The sequence below is a fragment of the Phyllostomus hastatus genome, unplaced genomic scaffold (genome assembly GCF_019186645.2).
Source record: "Phyllostomus hastatus isolate PE091 unplaced genomic scaffold, TTU_PhHast_1.1 phas_contig_40, whole genome shotgun sequence".
Classification (NCBI taxonomy): domain Eukaryota; kingdom Metazoa; phylum Chordata; class Mammalia; order Chiroptera; family Phyllostomidae; genus Phyllostomus; species Phyllostomus hastatus.
In genome coordinates this window covers 84,494,067-84,509,222 of record NW_025333872.1, presented here as the reverse complement: position 1 = coordinate 84,509,222, position 15,156 = coordinate 84,494,067, and the positions used below count along the sequence as shown (strand labels likewise).

At 40.9% G+C, this 15,156-nt stretch overlaps 1 protein-coding gene across 8 annotated transcripts in view; it reads right to left on the bottom strand.

The window, feature by feature from the left end:
• The window catches only part of UTRN (utrophin), a 453,043-nt gene that overhangs the window by 14,593 nt on the left and 423,294 nt on the right, over positions 1-15,156 (bottom strand). For 7 of the 8 annotated variants that reach the window (XM_045842802.1, XM_045842803.1, XM_045842804.1 and 4 more), the window contains 5 exons: positions 10,438-10,476; positions 10,148-10,213; positions 8,760-8,825; positions 1,525-1,683; positions 911-1,151 (listed from right to left, as the gene is read on the bottom strand). In XM_045842802.1, coding sequence (XP_045698758.1) covers positions 911-1,151; positions 1,525-1,683; positions 8,760-8,825; positions 10,148-10,213; positions 10,438-10,476 — 571 coding nt within the window. The remainder of the gene's footprint in view (positions 1-910; positions 1,152-1,524; positions 1,684-8,759; positions 8,826-10,147; positions 10,214-10,437; positions 10,477-15,156) is intronic. The other variant, XM_045842806.1, reaches the window with a different exon arrangement.

Sequence of the window (15,156 nt, the reverse complement as noted above, 5' to 3'; positions counted from 1 at the left end):
GTGATCAAGGACTTAATTCTCAACACCGCGTTATGTCTTTATATAAGAAACCATCTCATTGTACATCATACTACCTTGTTATGGTCCCTAATGAGATGGCAGGTACCAAAACGGCAGAAACTTTTCTATCTCAAAGAACAGTGTTTTTCAAAATTTCAGACTATTACTCATTGATGAGTTATAAAACCGATTTGAGAAATCAATTTTTTGATCAGCACTAAAAGGAAAGACAAGGAAAGTGGAACAGAGGAAGGGAAGAATTAAGACACAGAGGAGAGAAATAAAAGAAGGGAGGAAAAAGGAGGGAGGAAAGGCAGGAAGGAGGAAAGAAAGGAAAAACAAGAGAGCATTTCTTTATAACAACAACTATTTTATATTTATCATACATGTATATATTCATCAAATAGAAATTGTATTTCTTATTAAGAAATTTTGCAAGCAACTGCCATAAACATGGCTCAGTGTTAGGAAATAATAGTCACAAACTGAAAAACATCTGTCACTTAATTTCTTGAAAATAGCTCATTGGAAGAAAAGCTTTAGAATGAAGAGTTCAGGTCACTTCTTTTCCCTTAATCTTCACAGACGTTTCCCGTATTTAATTTACGCAGACCTATGTCACAGGATCTTTTTCCTGAAACCGTCCGGAGCCGAGATAGATTTCGGTGTTAAAGAAGAGTGGGAAAGTCCAGCTAAAACTGGGCGAGCTCGCTGTCTGTTGTTTGTGTGTGTGTGCCAGGGAGGATTTAGTGCTTACATTTGAAGAGGGATTTCTAAGAAAGTCTAAATTCATTCCAGAACTGAGAAACTGAAAGTGAACCTCTCCAGTGACACTGGTACCAAGTGCCTGGGAGACGGGACCGGGACAAATGGCGTGGAGAGGGGCGACGCTGAGTCCCTCATGCCCTACCTGCTCCAGCAGCTGCCGAAGTCGGTGGAGCTGAGACTCCAGCTGCTTGTTGTGGTCCTCTAAGATCTGCATCCTTGCCTCCAGCCGACCTTTGTGCTGCCGGAGCAGTTTGGCTTCCGCTATCAGTTCTGAATCCTCGGAGGTGTGGTGAGGAGATACGACAGAGTCTGGAGGTGACCCGACTGGGAGCCCCCGTCTCAGGTGCTGCTCCTTTAGCTGCTCATACTCTATCTGCAAATTTCTAACACAGACAATCAGAAACTGAAATGATTACAGTGCACATTGCCTTCTACCTCCAAAGTTAGTGCATGCTATTTATTTCCTCCTAGGTAAAAACACTTCTTAACAGTGAGATGAGCCAGCATGAAGAAAGTGGTGGCTTGGAGTTATTATTCTAGCAGACATCATCCCTGGACCCGAAAACAGAGCCGTATGTAACCTAAAGCCAGCAGGCCAGTTTGGTCATGTCCTCGAAAACTATGACTCCGCCATGACTTCTTGGACAATAACTGGAAAAGGGAATGGGCAGGAGCCAGGTTGAAGTTCTTATTAAAGAATTTTCCATTACAAGTTTTCCCAAGATGACATGTCTTCTCCTCCCAGGTCTAGCATACCTCTGTTCTTCCTCCAAGTCAGCAATGATCCGCTCCAGTTCTCCTCGTTCTTCCCTCTCCACCGACTTCAGGATCTGAGCTGGACTCTGGGGCTGGCTCAGCGGGGACTCCCCTCCCAGCGTCTGGCAGTACTGCTGGATGAGGGCGTGCTCGTCCTCCCTAGGGAGACAGGTGAGACAGAAAGGCTCATGTCTGGATGCTGATGTCTTAGAATGTAAAGCAATGATGATCAGGATAGCTGCTGGGAAAAGTTTGCCTTAAAGTTCAATGTCCCTGTGAATGAAAAAGGGCTGTTGTAATAAATCTAACCAAAAGTAACCTCACGGGGTAATCTGATTACAAATTCCTAACTGGGCAAGTCATGGTGGGTAGTCACACCCCGGGCCTACAACTTCCTAGTTAAAGCTTTAAGCAAGCATCTAGGTCAATGCATCTTTGAAATGCTAGAAGTAATCCTCTTTACCAGAGCCCTCAAAGGTATAACCACCCTCAAGGGAGCACGGAATCTTGTTTAACTGTCTGTACCTTGCTTTTCCCACTTTCATGTAATTTTCCTTAGTTTCTGCCTTAATTCCAAAAGTATGCCCCAAAATTGCAAAGCCATCATTCTCTGGGGCATTTTAGATATTGCTTCCAGCATGTCATCAGTTTGGCTCAAATAAACTCTTAATAAAATTTCTCTACAGATTTGGGCATTTCTTACATCCAATGACATGTTTCTTATGACACCCCAGGACCTCACTTTAAAACTCTAGGAAGATATTTATCTAACATTATAAGTGTACTACATATACCAGCATTTCATGCTTTACCTTAGTCTAACATGTATTTATCACAAACCTCAGAAGAGATATTTTACCCAGTAGAGGCTAAAAAATAAAGTACAATACATAAACAGTCCATATAAAAGATACAGTCAAGATCAATAATGAAATACCCAATAGTAGATTAAAAAACAATTAAAAATAAAGAGCTATAGATGGACTGTTTGTGTCTCCCCAAAATTCACATGTGGACACCTAATGTCCAATAATGGTACTATCAGCTTTCATATCTGTGGGTTTCAAAGATTCAACCAACCGTGGATGAAAAACAATTTGGGGGAAAAAAAAACCTAGCAGAAAGTTCTAAAAAGCAACACTTGGATTAGCACTACACTGTTTTCACTAGGACAAAGTGATGTGTGGGAATATCCTACTGTAGCAAATATAGGTTATATGCAAACACTACGCCATGTCATAGAAGGACTTGAGCACCCTCCTATTGTGGAACCAATCCCCTGAGGATACTGGGGGACTGTACTTGAATGTGGGGTCTTTGGGAGGTGACAAGGTCCGAAGAGTGGGACCCTCATAGATGAGATTGGTGCCTTCATAAGGGACCAAAGAGACTAGAGTTCTCTTCTTGCACCATGTGAGGCCACAGCTAAAAGGGGGCCATCTATGAACCAGGAAGCAGGCTCTCATCAGAAGTCGTATTTGCGGGCGCCTCGGTCTTAGACTCCCCAGCCTCTGGAACTGTCAGAAATAGATATCGGGTGTTGGGGAGCCAGCTGACCTAAGGCTCTGGGTCACGGCAGCCCCAACAGACTGAGACACAAGCTCATCTCACTGCCTTTCACACTTGGTTGTAAGCCATTTTGTAATGCTTGGTAATCCATAGATAGGAAAATATAACGCTCATATTCTTTTGTTTAAATAACTCAGCATGAATTATAATTGTCTTTAAAGAATATCTACAGACATTTTACTTCATATTATCAGCATGCCGATGCTATGACCAGTCATTCTTCATTAAAACAAGAAACTCCACTTAATTCACCTGGGTTCTCCCACTTTTCTGACAACTTGTCTAATGAACTAGACACATCACTAGTGCGGTTGATCTGATGACTGACAGAAACAGAAGCGTAACAAGTGGACAAAGCTAGGAAGTTTATGAGAAGAAAATGCTTCCCAGCAGGGCTGGAGTCCCTTCCCTCCCTTTATGGGGAGATCTAGTCAGATCTCCTCATAAACGTGCAGAAACGACAGACCTCCCAGCTCACGCTAGCAGGGGGTCCTGCCGTGGAACATCGTTAGCGGTTTGGGCCTGGTGTGTCTTGATGGTTTTTGGGAAACAAATCCTTGAATCTAGGGCTGTAGAGCAAAGAAGCTCAGAAAAACATCAGTGAAACAAATACACACCCAGATGAGACAAAATTAGACTGGAGATGCATTTTGTTGTGAACATTTACACAGATCCATTGCTTTTGAGAAGCTGATGGGGTTTAACACATTATTATAATTATCATCATCGCCACTATCATTACATTCTTTCATTAAGGTATCCTGGAAGGGCAGGAAGGCAGTTTTCATACATACACAAAATCATTTATATAGAACCTATAATTTCAGTCTTAAGTGTTTTTCACAGATTATTAGGTCAAGAGTTAAATATAAAAAGAGACACAGTTCAGTTCTTAATTAGATGTACTGAAAAATAAGAGCATATCCTTACAGACGGGGCATGAGGTGCCAAATTAGGGTTGTGCCAATGGTGTGCCTGGTGCTAAAATAGAAAATGTTGTAAAAATATAAGTCTGCACCAACATAATCCTGTTAGATGGAATATAATTATACTGTGTTTAAGTCACACATAGTAAATACTCTCCAGACCACAAAATTAGTACATATCGGAAGACAAAAGAACAGTGATTCATCCAATGGCCTTTTGAAAGTAGGCAAGACATACATAAAAATAATAAACTCCTCCCTTAAAGGATTATTCTGGACCAGGCTTCAGACTTGTAAACAGCGATGCCAGTGCAAACCACACCAGCCTCCCAATTTGAGCTTTAAAACCATGTCACCCAGGGCAGATGGCGGACGAACCGAGACACCCCAATGGCCAGGGCCTGACAGCCCTTGAGTGCCTGCTACTGAGATTCCCCAGGACTCTCCCCGGTCCTGTCTCTCTTTGAGGCATGGTTGCTCATTCCTCCTTCAAAGAAAATTAGTATCTTAAAATTAATGCCCTTTATTGTCCAGAGTCAGACTTTCAGGGGCATAGGGAGTGTGGATATTTGGATCTATGAGGGACAGAAAGCTGTGAGATTGAGTCCTGTGTGGGCTGGCAGCAGCCCATGATGCAGAGAGAAGCAGCAATTAACCAGCTTCATTCACTGAAGTTGACGGCTATGGGGAACCAGGCGGTTGGTCCAGAGATCAATCTGAGGCATGGAGAAAACCATTTGAGGCCTCTGAAGACACAGAAGACACTTGGTAGATGTAGAGAGAATTACAGGTTCAAATCTTAAAATTCATCCCTCAAAGCTTTCTTTTATTGCCTATCACCCAAACCAAATATAGGACACTGGTCCAGCAGATGGTGAGTTACAAAACCTCCTACTGAAACTTCCTGCTATACCTACATGATCCCCCATCTATGCTTCCTGCTACCACAGAAAAGTCCTGTAAGACACAGATGAGCGTTGACTGTGAAGTGGGAATGTGAATGGACAACGGGAGTAGAACAAGGACAGCCATAGCCTCTGGGAAGACTGGATGGGTCCTCGGACGCTCTGCCGCCCTCACATCCCGATCTGGGAAGCCATCTCTTCCCAGAGCAGCTGAGGCAGTGGGGTGGGTCGGAGAGGCCAGGATGCTGTGCCCGGAGCCAGGCTGCCTGAGTCTGAATCCCAGCTCCGCCACTCACTGACTGAGAGACTCTGGGCAAGCCCCTTAACCTCTCAGGGCCTCGGATGACTCCTCTGTAAAATGCTGGTGACGAGAACAAGAGTATCATCTCAAAGGGTTCTGTAAGGATTAAATAAGCAAAGATGGGCGAAGTGCTTGGACAGCGCCTGGCTCTTAGAACGTGCTATATTAAGGAGGAGGTGGTGGCTGTTTCTGCATCATCACCATTATTATTCAAGAGAAACCTGACAATATTTTCATGACCCGGCTCAGAATAACAAGAACCTCAACTCAAGAGGGCCTTGGGGAAAGGTGGAGAATTGAAGAAAGAAAACAATTCTAAAAAGTATCATAGAAATTTGCTAACTTAGACCTTTTTTTTTTTTGCTTAAGACACTTTGAAGTTAGTTTTTCATCTTTCCCAAGAACAATAATAAAAATTGCTCATAATTGGAAGTTGGTTGCCTCAAGACAGACCCAAGCGTGAAGAAAAGAGCCAAGGCGGCCTTGAGACGCACTCCCCTCTTCCTTGTTCAGGAGCTGGTGCTACAGGTAAGTGGCACTAAAACTGTCATCTCGGTCTCTGGGGATGATATCATGACCCTACCCGTGCCAAAGCTTTAGGAAATTTCCAGGGGAAGGCCAGAGTATTAGAGTATGTTTCGTATACTTTCTGCTATTACAAAAAGGTCCTGTAAGACACATGAACTTCGGTTGGAGCTGAATGCAAAGAAAGAACAGCACAGCATCTTGTTAAGAACAGCTAGCATTTCTTCCTCTATCCTAAGATCCACGATGCTCAGTGATTGATGGGAAATCCAGCTGGAGAAGCAGAGTGAGGCTTAGTTCCTAGCCCTTCCTTCACAAACCCTGAGGAACAGCATCCGTCCAAAAAAGCTAATAATCATCCTCCTATAAGTCCCCATCCACTGGGAGAAAAGGTATTTACTAGTGTAATACTTCTATATCTTGCCAGCTCTACAGCACTAATTAACATATTGAAAGGAGTAAATATACATTTAAAGAAGAAAAGGTGACCATTACAAGTTGAACCACTGGACTTCAGGTACAGAGTAAGGCTTAAGGATCCAGAGTCCCTGTGGGCACTCTCACCTGAACGGTTGGGTCCCCGTATGTCCACAGTAAAAGGAGGCTAGTTTACTCAGTAATTCAAACTGTGAAAGAGTCAAGAACTTCCCAAACCAGCCTTACCAAAATAAGGTTTATTCACATATTCATTGAGACAATGTTAATGCACCAGTGACTGGGAAACAATTTCTCTTTGGTGGTTTATACCTTCTAACACTATGAATTTAACTTAATCTTACATATCAGGGAGAATTTGTTTCCTTGTGTTTTCCAATGCCTGGAGGCCGCCCGCATCCACATTCAAAGCCAGCAGTGTTAACATCTGCAAATCTCTCTGAATCCATGCTCTGATTCCAAGGCTACACCTCCTTCCCCAACTCTGCCTCTCCTCCCTTCTGTAGGGATCTTTGTGATCACACTGGGCGCACTCAGATAATCCAGTTTAAGACCCTTAATTTAATCACACGTGCCAAAGTCCCTTTTGCCATATAAAGTGGCATATTCAGAGAATTGTGGGATTAGGATGTGGGCTTCTTCTGGGGGCCATTGGACTTCCACTCTCCACCACAAACGCCCTCACCACGCTCTCCCCCCAGGGGGCACTCATCGGTCTCCAGTCCAGCCTGCGGGACTGGTGAGCACGCACCAGCGGCACCTGCAGACCTTTGCCGCCCCGGGGGCCTGGCCGGGGTGTGCTGGTCACTGTTTAACAGCAGGTTCTCTAAACGATGACTAAAAAGACCCTGATTTGTAGCATTTTCAATTTCTATGATTTAAGTGCTTTCACTACGGCCAGTTTAAGTGAATGGCTTGACTGAGTGTGAAGTTGGGAAAAGATATCACGGTATATACCATCTGACAAATACAAAACATTTCCCCAACAACAGATTTGTAGTAAAGTAAAAAAATTAGCGCATGATGAGTTTTGAGTATTATCTTTGTTTTTATTTTAATCCTATCTATTTAGCTGTAAGTGCCTATACACTAACTTTAAATAATGGCTTTGTGTAACAAACAGCTAAGACTTCTTGAAAATTCAACAACTGGCTCTGACAACGGGTTCCAGCACACCACTATACAATGGGTGTATAATAAATAGTTGTTGGGTGGAAGAATGAGTCAGTGCATCTGTTAATATTGTATTGAATTGTATTCAGCTATTAATCATCAGATTATTTTTTCTTGCCTCAGGTATTAGTGCCAAATTTAAAGATAGTGTGAATTTTAATTTGAACATAGGATATACTAAATTTGACCATTATCTTTAATCTGTTCACAGGATGTGCCAAGCAAATTTTAAAGAATTTATATTTGGTTTTAAGTTTTTGGTTTCAATTGTTATTTTTAGATTTTGTCTAGTTATTTAGCTATTGTCAACTTTGGTAGAAATTGTTGATTTAGGAGATATTCAATATATTTAACTATCGTATATGAAATATATCCTAGCAGGTTAAATATGAAGCAAGCATTCTGAATTATGAATATGGCATTACCTTTGTTTGGAAATTGTTTCACACCCACAGCACATGAATAATAATGTATAAACCACTGCTGCGTTACCATAAGGTCTTAACTTGCTGACCTTTGAAATTTAAAATGGAAAAATCTCCTGAGAACATTTATTTGTAAGTTTGATGACATTAAAATCATTTTGAAGTTACTGACAGAGAAATATTCTATATTAGAGTACCTAAGGTATGTCAAATGGCTCTCTTCACGGTCCTTTTCAGTATAAAACACCTAAGTACTGTGTTCTACAACGCTCCTGCTGCCTTACAGCTCCCCTTGGGCCCCAGCTGCAATGAGCCTGAGTAAGTCAAGTTCACTCGCCACTTCTGAAATCTTTCAGACACCATTCAGAATGTAAAAGGTTCATTTCAAGGGGTGGGTGGGGGGAGAGTTCCAAAAGTGCAATGACACATGACGATGTCAAATAAAATATCTGCCTAGAAAGGTTTTTAGGAAGTATTCCAAAGTGAATCAGGCTTTTCTTAGTAGCTAACCAAACACTGCCAGAAGAGCTAATACTTCAGTGAAGGGTGGGGAGTGTATGTGCAAGAGCATGGGGGGTCCCCATTGTTAAACGGCAGGGTTTGTGGTGGAAATGTGAGGAGAAGGAACATGATTTTATGGACAGGCACATATTCTGTGGAATTAACAAGAAATTTCATACAAGTGGAGTAACTGCCTACACCTGTATTTGTAAATAAAACAATCTGATTTTCCTGAAGTGGATTAGCTGCCAAATGCAGGATTTTTTCATTAACTTATAGGAAATTAAGTAAACAAACATATCCAATTTATACTGCCATGGCTTGAAAGCATAAAATCTAGGTGGACATTTTTGTAACCACACATCAGTTTTGATTGGGATCAAAATCCAGAGCCACCATCGGTGAAGATGATTTCCGACAGCCATCATACAGGAACTGGCCCACCCCAGCAGCACTGATTTCAGGGTTTACTTACACGCTTCCTGTGGTAGAGCTGCTGTCAGTGAGGAAAGACCCGTTGGTCCTTTCCATCTGGGCCAGTCTGAAAAAGAAAAATAAAGGGCTTAGGCAACGTGACCACGAGGGGCAGAGTCAGCTGGAGGTTTGGCCTCAGTCATTCTTAAACTGTCATAACCTTCACAAAATACAGAAAGGTCCAATTCTCCTCATGAGACTGTGGGATTAAAACAACCTCTAATGTTGAGTTACATTTCTATTACCACTGCCTTAAGGCCTGTAGGCCTTTATCTTATGCCATGTTCTACTGGCAGGGGTGTCCACCCTTTCAGCATCTCTGGGCCACGCTGGAAAAAGAACAGTTGTCTTGGGCCACACATGAAATATACAAACACTAACAAAAACTGACGAATGAAAAAAGGTTTCAAGTAGATTTACAATTTAGTGTTGGGCGGCATTCATAGCCATCCTGGGCCGCATGTGGCCTGTGGGCTGTGGGCTGGGCACCCCTGATTCCCAACTGCCTTAGCCTCCTAACTAACCTCCCTGACCTTCAAGTCCATCTTCATTCTCACACAAATCTAACTATGATCCCTTCATGTTTCAAGACTCTCTGTGACTCCGCTTTACCCAGGGAAGGGACATAACCTGCCCCTTAGCAAGCAGTCCCGTTATGGGACTTCGGCTTCTCTTCCTCTACTCCTCATCCTTGACCCTTTCCCTACTTGCAGTTCCTCAAACAAGCCGTGTTCTTTCCCAGCTCAATGCTTTTGAGGATGTTTTTCCATTAGCCCAAGCCTGGCTTTTCCCAGAAATTCTATTTGACCAAAACCCAGTTCAAATGCTACTATTTTTATGATGTTTGAACTAACCTTTTCAGGTGTAGCTACTTACTAGCAGACAACTAGTATACCTGCTTTTCGAAAGTTTCTACATACCATCAAGACCAAACTATTCTTTATACTTGTGTGTGTGTGTGTGTGTGTGTGTGTATGGTGGGGGGGGCTTGAATATAAACCCCTGTGATAAAGCATTAACATACATTAATTAGCTATTGTAATTCATATGTGCATCGTCTCCTGAGAGCACTTTCAAGCCCTATTTCATTCAATGAAACTGGGTTACATTATCTAAGTCCTGCTTATACAGTGTCTGGATTCTCACGAGCTCCATAATCACATACTACTGAGTTTCTCTTTCTGCTCTTTATAGAATGTATAGCAGGTGTTTGGGAAAGTGCTAATTACAACATGGGAAAATGAGAGCCCAGATTCCAAATATAATGGAATCACAGCTCCTACGAAACAACATCCCTTGAGTCGAGGCACATTCGTGGTGTAGGAATAACACAGAAATAAATACATTCTGGGAGGCAGTGCAGCAGAGGGCTCCATCAAAGTTTCTTACCGTGTGGCGTACTGTTCGATTCTTGAATGGGTATCATCGTGAAACAGCTGAGGAGACTGCGAGGGGCTATAAAGGAAAATGCAAATAAACAGTTTTATACCCACATGTTGATAGATGTTCCTATTAGAAATGTTAGCTTAGTTAAATAATGAATTTACCATGCAAAGAAACCACCAGGATTGTTACCCAGGAAGCAGAACCATTATTTTAGAACAAGTGTTTAGTAATTGCCCCCATGCTAACAGACTGATTAGAACCTCCTCGTCTGCATACAGAGCCGCAATACTCACTCATAATGCTCTGGCCACATACTGATGAGTGTGATAGGACTGCGGAGAGGGGAGAGGGAAACAAAAGTCACAGAACAAACACTTTAGAGCAAGTTAAGACAAAAGCAGTGGGGGATGGAAGTGAGGGAACATTCTCAATTGTCTTCCTCTGCTGTATTAGTTTTCACCATCGGGACTCAAAAGTCACAGAAATCACTGTTTATTCTAGAGAAGATGCTGATGTTTCCATGCCTGCAGAGGCCTTTTCACAGATATTACAGGCTGTTTGTTACAGGACAGCAAACACAACTTAAATAGTCTTAATGAAAAGAAAAAGACAATGCTCCAAAATTATGGACAATTGCAAAGACAATATTCCATAATATACTGAGGAAAGAGGCAATCACATTTTTGTTTATCTTTCCACCTAAGAAAGGTAAAGTTAAATACTGAAGACTATATTATGTATTGATGACAGAGTTGCAATAAAATGAGACTGTTTTGATTCTCTGTCCAATTTTAAAAGTAAACTCAAATCTAGGCATATACCAAGCATCTCAGCCTCACGGATACATTGAACAAAAAAAGACATAACCTAGATACCTCCCCTACACCCCACCAAAAATTTCACGTTATCACTAAAACTAAAAAAAATTTTTTTTAGATCATGATAGACTTTTCTTCATACAAAATATTATCCAGAAGTTCAATCTATGAAACTGATAAAGAAACTTGTTCTGCTTAAATCAGGGCTTGAGTCTAGAGCGTGATCAGTCAGGGCTACTCCCAGCCCTGGGGGCGGTCCAGCCTCACAGAACAGCCTAGGAGCCCCTGCATCCCCAGCACAAGCCTTTGAAAACAATCGATCCTAATTAAAAGGCAGCTCAAACCCTAACATGTTTTTAGGGGGTAGGGGTGGGAGAGAGGAGGTACTGGTGAATGTGGAGCTTTAAAAGTCCAAACAAAATCAGCTCTCTAATTAACTAACTACAGTCTCCTACAAAAGCCAATGCCGACTCAAATAAAGAAGGAAAGCTGCAATTTATCTGAGCTCCACTTGATTCTCCTGTGTCTATTACACATACACACTTATGAAAAATTTAATGATGTCATTATCTCCTAGTGGGAGGCACAATTTGATGTCTAAATAGCAAAGATGAGAAGGAAATGGAAGGTCATCTTATTGGAATGACAAACTAAGACTCTTTGGACCTGCTTTCAAAAACAGGCATTTATCTGGTCTGTGTCTGTCAGAATATCTATACTGGAAATGGACTTAATTATCCATGTATAAAATAGACACAAGAACAATAAAACAGCACTGCACTATTCAATAGTCTTTCTACATCACTACTTTTCATTAAATTGGAAATATGGATGTTAAATGGCAGGTGAATGGTTTGCTATACACGTTCCCCAAAACTGTAACTTCTTCAGTGATCATTTCTAGAATTCAAGTGTAACACATTTACCATGAGCTTTGAACACACACACACAAAAACCTATTTTTTTTAAATCTTAATTGAACTTGGAAAAACTTTGTAAAATTGCTCGGCTGGTTCTTGTGAAGTTAATTCAGCAAGCACAACAGTGATTCATTGAACTAAGATAAGAACGGCAGAGGCAGAAGGCTGAACTGAAGAGTTGCTGAAAAAAATGTTATTATATATTGAGAAATTTTCTAAGAAAAGAAAGAAAGATTAAAAAAACTGAAGGCTTCATTGATTTCAAAGTATTTTGATTTGTAGGGGGAAAAAAAAAACTTGAGTGATAAGCTTTCTCCTCTAACTCTGGAAGGGGGAAAAACGGCAACACGCTCACTGTAAGCTGAAGTGGCCAGAAATGAGATGGGTCTGCACGTTAGCCCAGATTTAATACAGCCTAGTGACTGAATAGAGGGTTTCGATTAATCAAATGCAATGTGCAAACAATCAGACTCTACTAAATATACTTAATATATGAACATATGCCAGACTTTCTTTGAAAAACTTAGTGATTTTTTTTAGTGCTTTAAATTCTGAACAAACTGCTCCTAATGCTTCCGGTCTTTCGCTTGCTTAAATACAGGGTCCAGCAGAAATAGTGCCTGCTTGAGTGTGGTTGGTATGATAATAATATGGGTGTAATACATTTATAGTTTTAATTTGAACATTTCATCTAAGAGGTCATATGGTGTGCTTGGGTGTGATATTGTTATGTTACAGAATTATATGCTTATAATTTTGCAATAAAAGACTTTGTAATGAAAAGGGGCATTATTTGTGCTGGATCCTGAATATTTGTCCTGGAACTGGGTAAGAGGGGTCCCATCGTCCTCTGACACACAAACCTTCAGTGGCTGCCTACTGCTCCCTGACATGGCTTATATACAAGGCCCTTCAGTTTCTGGTTCTTGCTTCTTTCTCCACTCTCCTTTCTTGCCACTATTCCTAGCTTCCCACCCCAGTTTCCAAAACGATCTTGACTCCAGGCCTTTGAGAAAATGCTTCCCTTGAGGCCAAACCTTCCCTTTCCTCCTTGCACACCACATGCTGACCGTTTGGCCCTTTAATCTTTCAGGTCTCACGTCAGCCATCACTTCCTCCCAGGCCAGCGTGCCCACAACCGCAACTACACCTACCAGGAGACAGTCTTTGCTGCAGGAAGGATGCGAAAAACCACACACTTTATCCACTCCCTCTTAGCCAATATCAGGGACAGGCACCTACATCAATTCTTTAACATTTAGGAAAACCAACCTAACTTTTCAGCCAATAACAAGCTACCACAATTCTCAAGTTCCTTTGGCCACTACTTTCGCTTGTCTCTCAGGTTTATATTCAATGGTATCTTTTTCATTGAGCTCTACTCATTTATTTTCATTATTTTTTGAAAAATCCAGCAAAGTTATAAAATGTACTGAATAAACCTAGGCATGGGCTTGTTTACCTTCTTTTCAGAGTAACTCATTTTTCCTATAAAGCCCTTCCAAGCATGCAAGTATAATTACCGGATAAGAGATAAGACATTGCGTTTTGCAGTAATAAAAGAGAAAGAAGCCAAAGGAAATTCTAATCAGCTCCATAAATAACTTCAACACATTTACCACTTCACTGGTTTTTCTCCAATGTTCTCCTCCCACAAAGAGGAGAATAGACGAAATCAAACTTTTTACTACCCACTCACATAAATCGTTACACCAGAAGATTAAGTAGCCTTGTACTAGAAAGGACTCAGCAGAAAATGAACTACAGTAAGCCCCAGAACACATTTTAGGGTTAAAAAAAAAACACAAGAAAATCTGCCCACTCTAAACAGCAGCTCATAAATCTTTTCCAAAACACGTCTTGTGACATCTGATTTAATCTATACCCGTTTACTTTCTCTTGTTTTCCTCTCACTGGAAATGCTGGTAAATTCATGTTAGATGAAGTGAGGCATTTTCAGAGTTACAGCCAAAAATCTGAGCACAAAATTATTGGCATGCTTTTCTCTTCTTTTTTACTTTAACTGACTCAGAATAGAATGATGGATGCCGATGATTATTTTTGACACTGAAAGGCAAATTATCAAAAATGTTTAAAAAGACTATAAAAAGTCTATCTGCACAATTCATTGGAAGGATGTAGATATTTAAGGCACAAAATGCCAATGGTTTAGCAGAAGAGTGAAAGGCATATCACCAGTCCAAACCTATCAATTATCCCATAAATAAAAGCACTGTGTCATAACTCTATGCTTCAAGGAGCTACTCCAAAGTTTAATTAGTTCTGATACCAAGAGTAAAATTTTGTCTTTATCCCGAGGTGTTTAGCCCAATCACATTCTGTATCAGATACTAAAGCAAATAAAGATGTATTTGTTCTGAATGTATCATACACCCTGATGAAGAAAAGGATAAAATATATCCACAAATCAAAAAGAGGACCAAAAATCTACCTTTCCTATGAATTTAAGTATTTGAAGAGTTCTCTTTGAACTGTAATTGCTTCAGTAAAATTTGTTCTAGAGTAGAGTGTGGAAAGCAATGACCGGGAGGCAAATATCTTAATTGTACACAGTTTGGTATCAAGCAAAGTTATCAAACAGTTTGATTTTTTTTTATATGCTTTAAGTGTATATCTGGCATTTTTGGACTTGTTTACACGCACAGCTGCATTACCTCCCTTTCTATATGCAACACCCATGTTGCCTGTGGCAGGGTAAAGACATCCACTGTGCTCTGGCTGTGGTCTTTCTTCTACTTCTTAGCAGTTTCACACATCACACACACACACACACACACACAAACACAAAAACAATTTTCACACAAAGCTACCAAAGCCCCTGGTCTACAGGGCTTTCTACAGAAACAGATTCAGACCGAATCGCCTGTCCCTGTGCTTTGACATCTCTGAGACACAGACCGCCGTCATCCACTGCACTGTTGCTGTTTCCAGATCACGTCTCCCTGAGTTTTGACGGTTAAAGAAAGTTTTACTTCCTAATAATTGTACTTGGTGCACTTTCTATACTTCTTCCTCCTATCTTTTCAACTGTGTAATGTAAGAAAATCCACACTTCATCCCTCTGAGCTTGTCTTATGTGGTCATTTAAGAGATCATCTTTCTGTGACAGGAGCCTCGCTATTTTTTATGAATAGGAACTCTGGGGATGGTTAGCAAGTAAAGTTAATTTTTCCTGAGATTCAAGCACAAAGAAAATTGCTTTCATAGGCATCTTTATGACGATATTTTAAAGATTCAAAGATTTAAATCATAT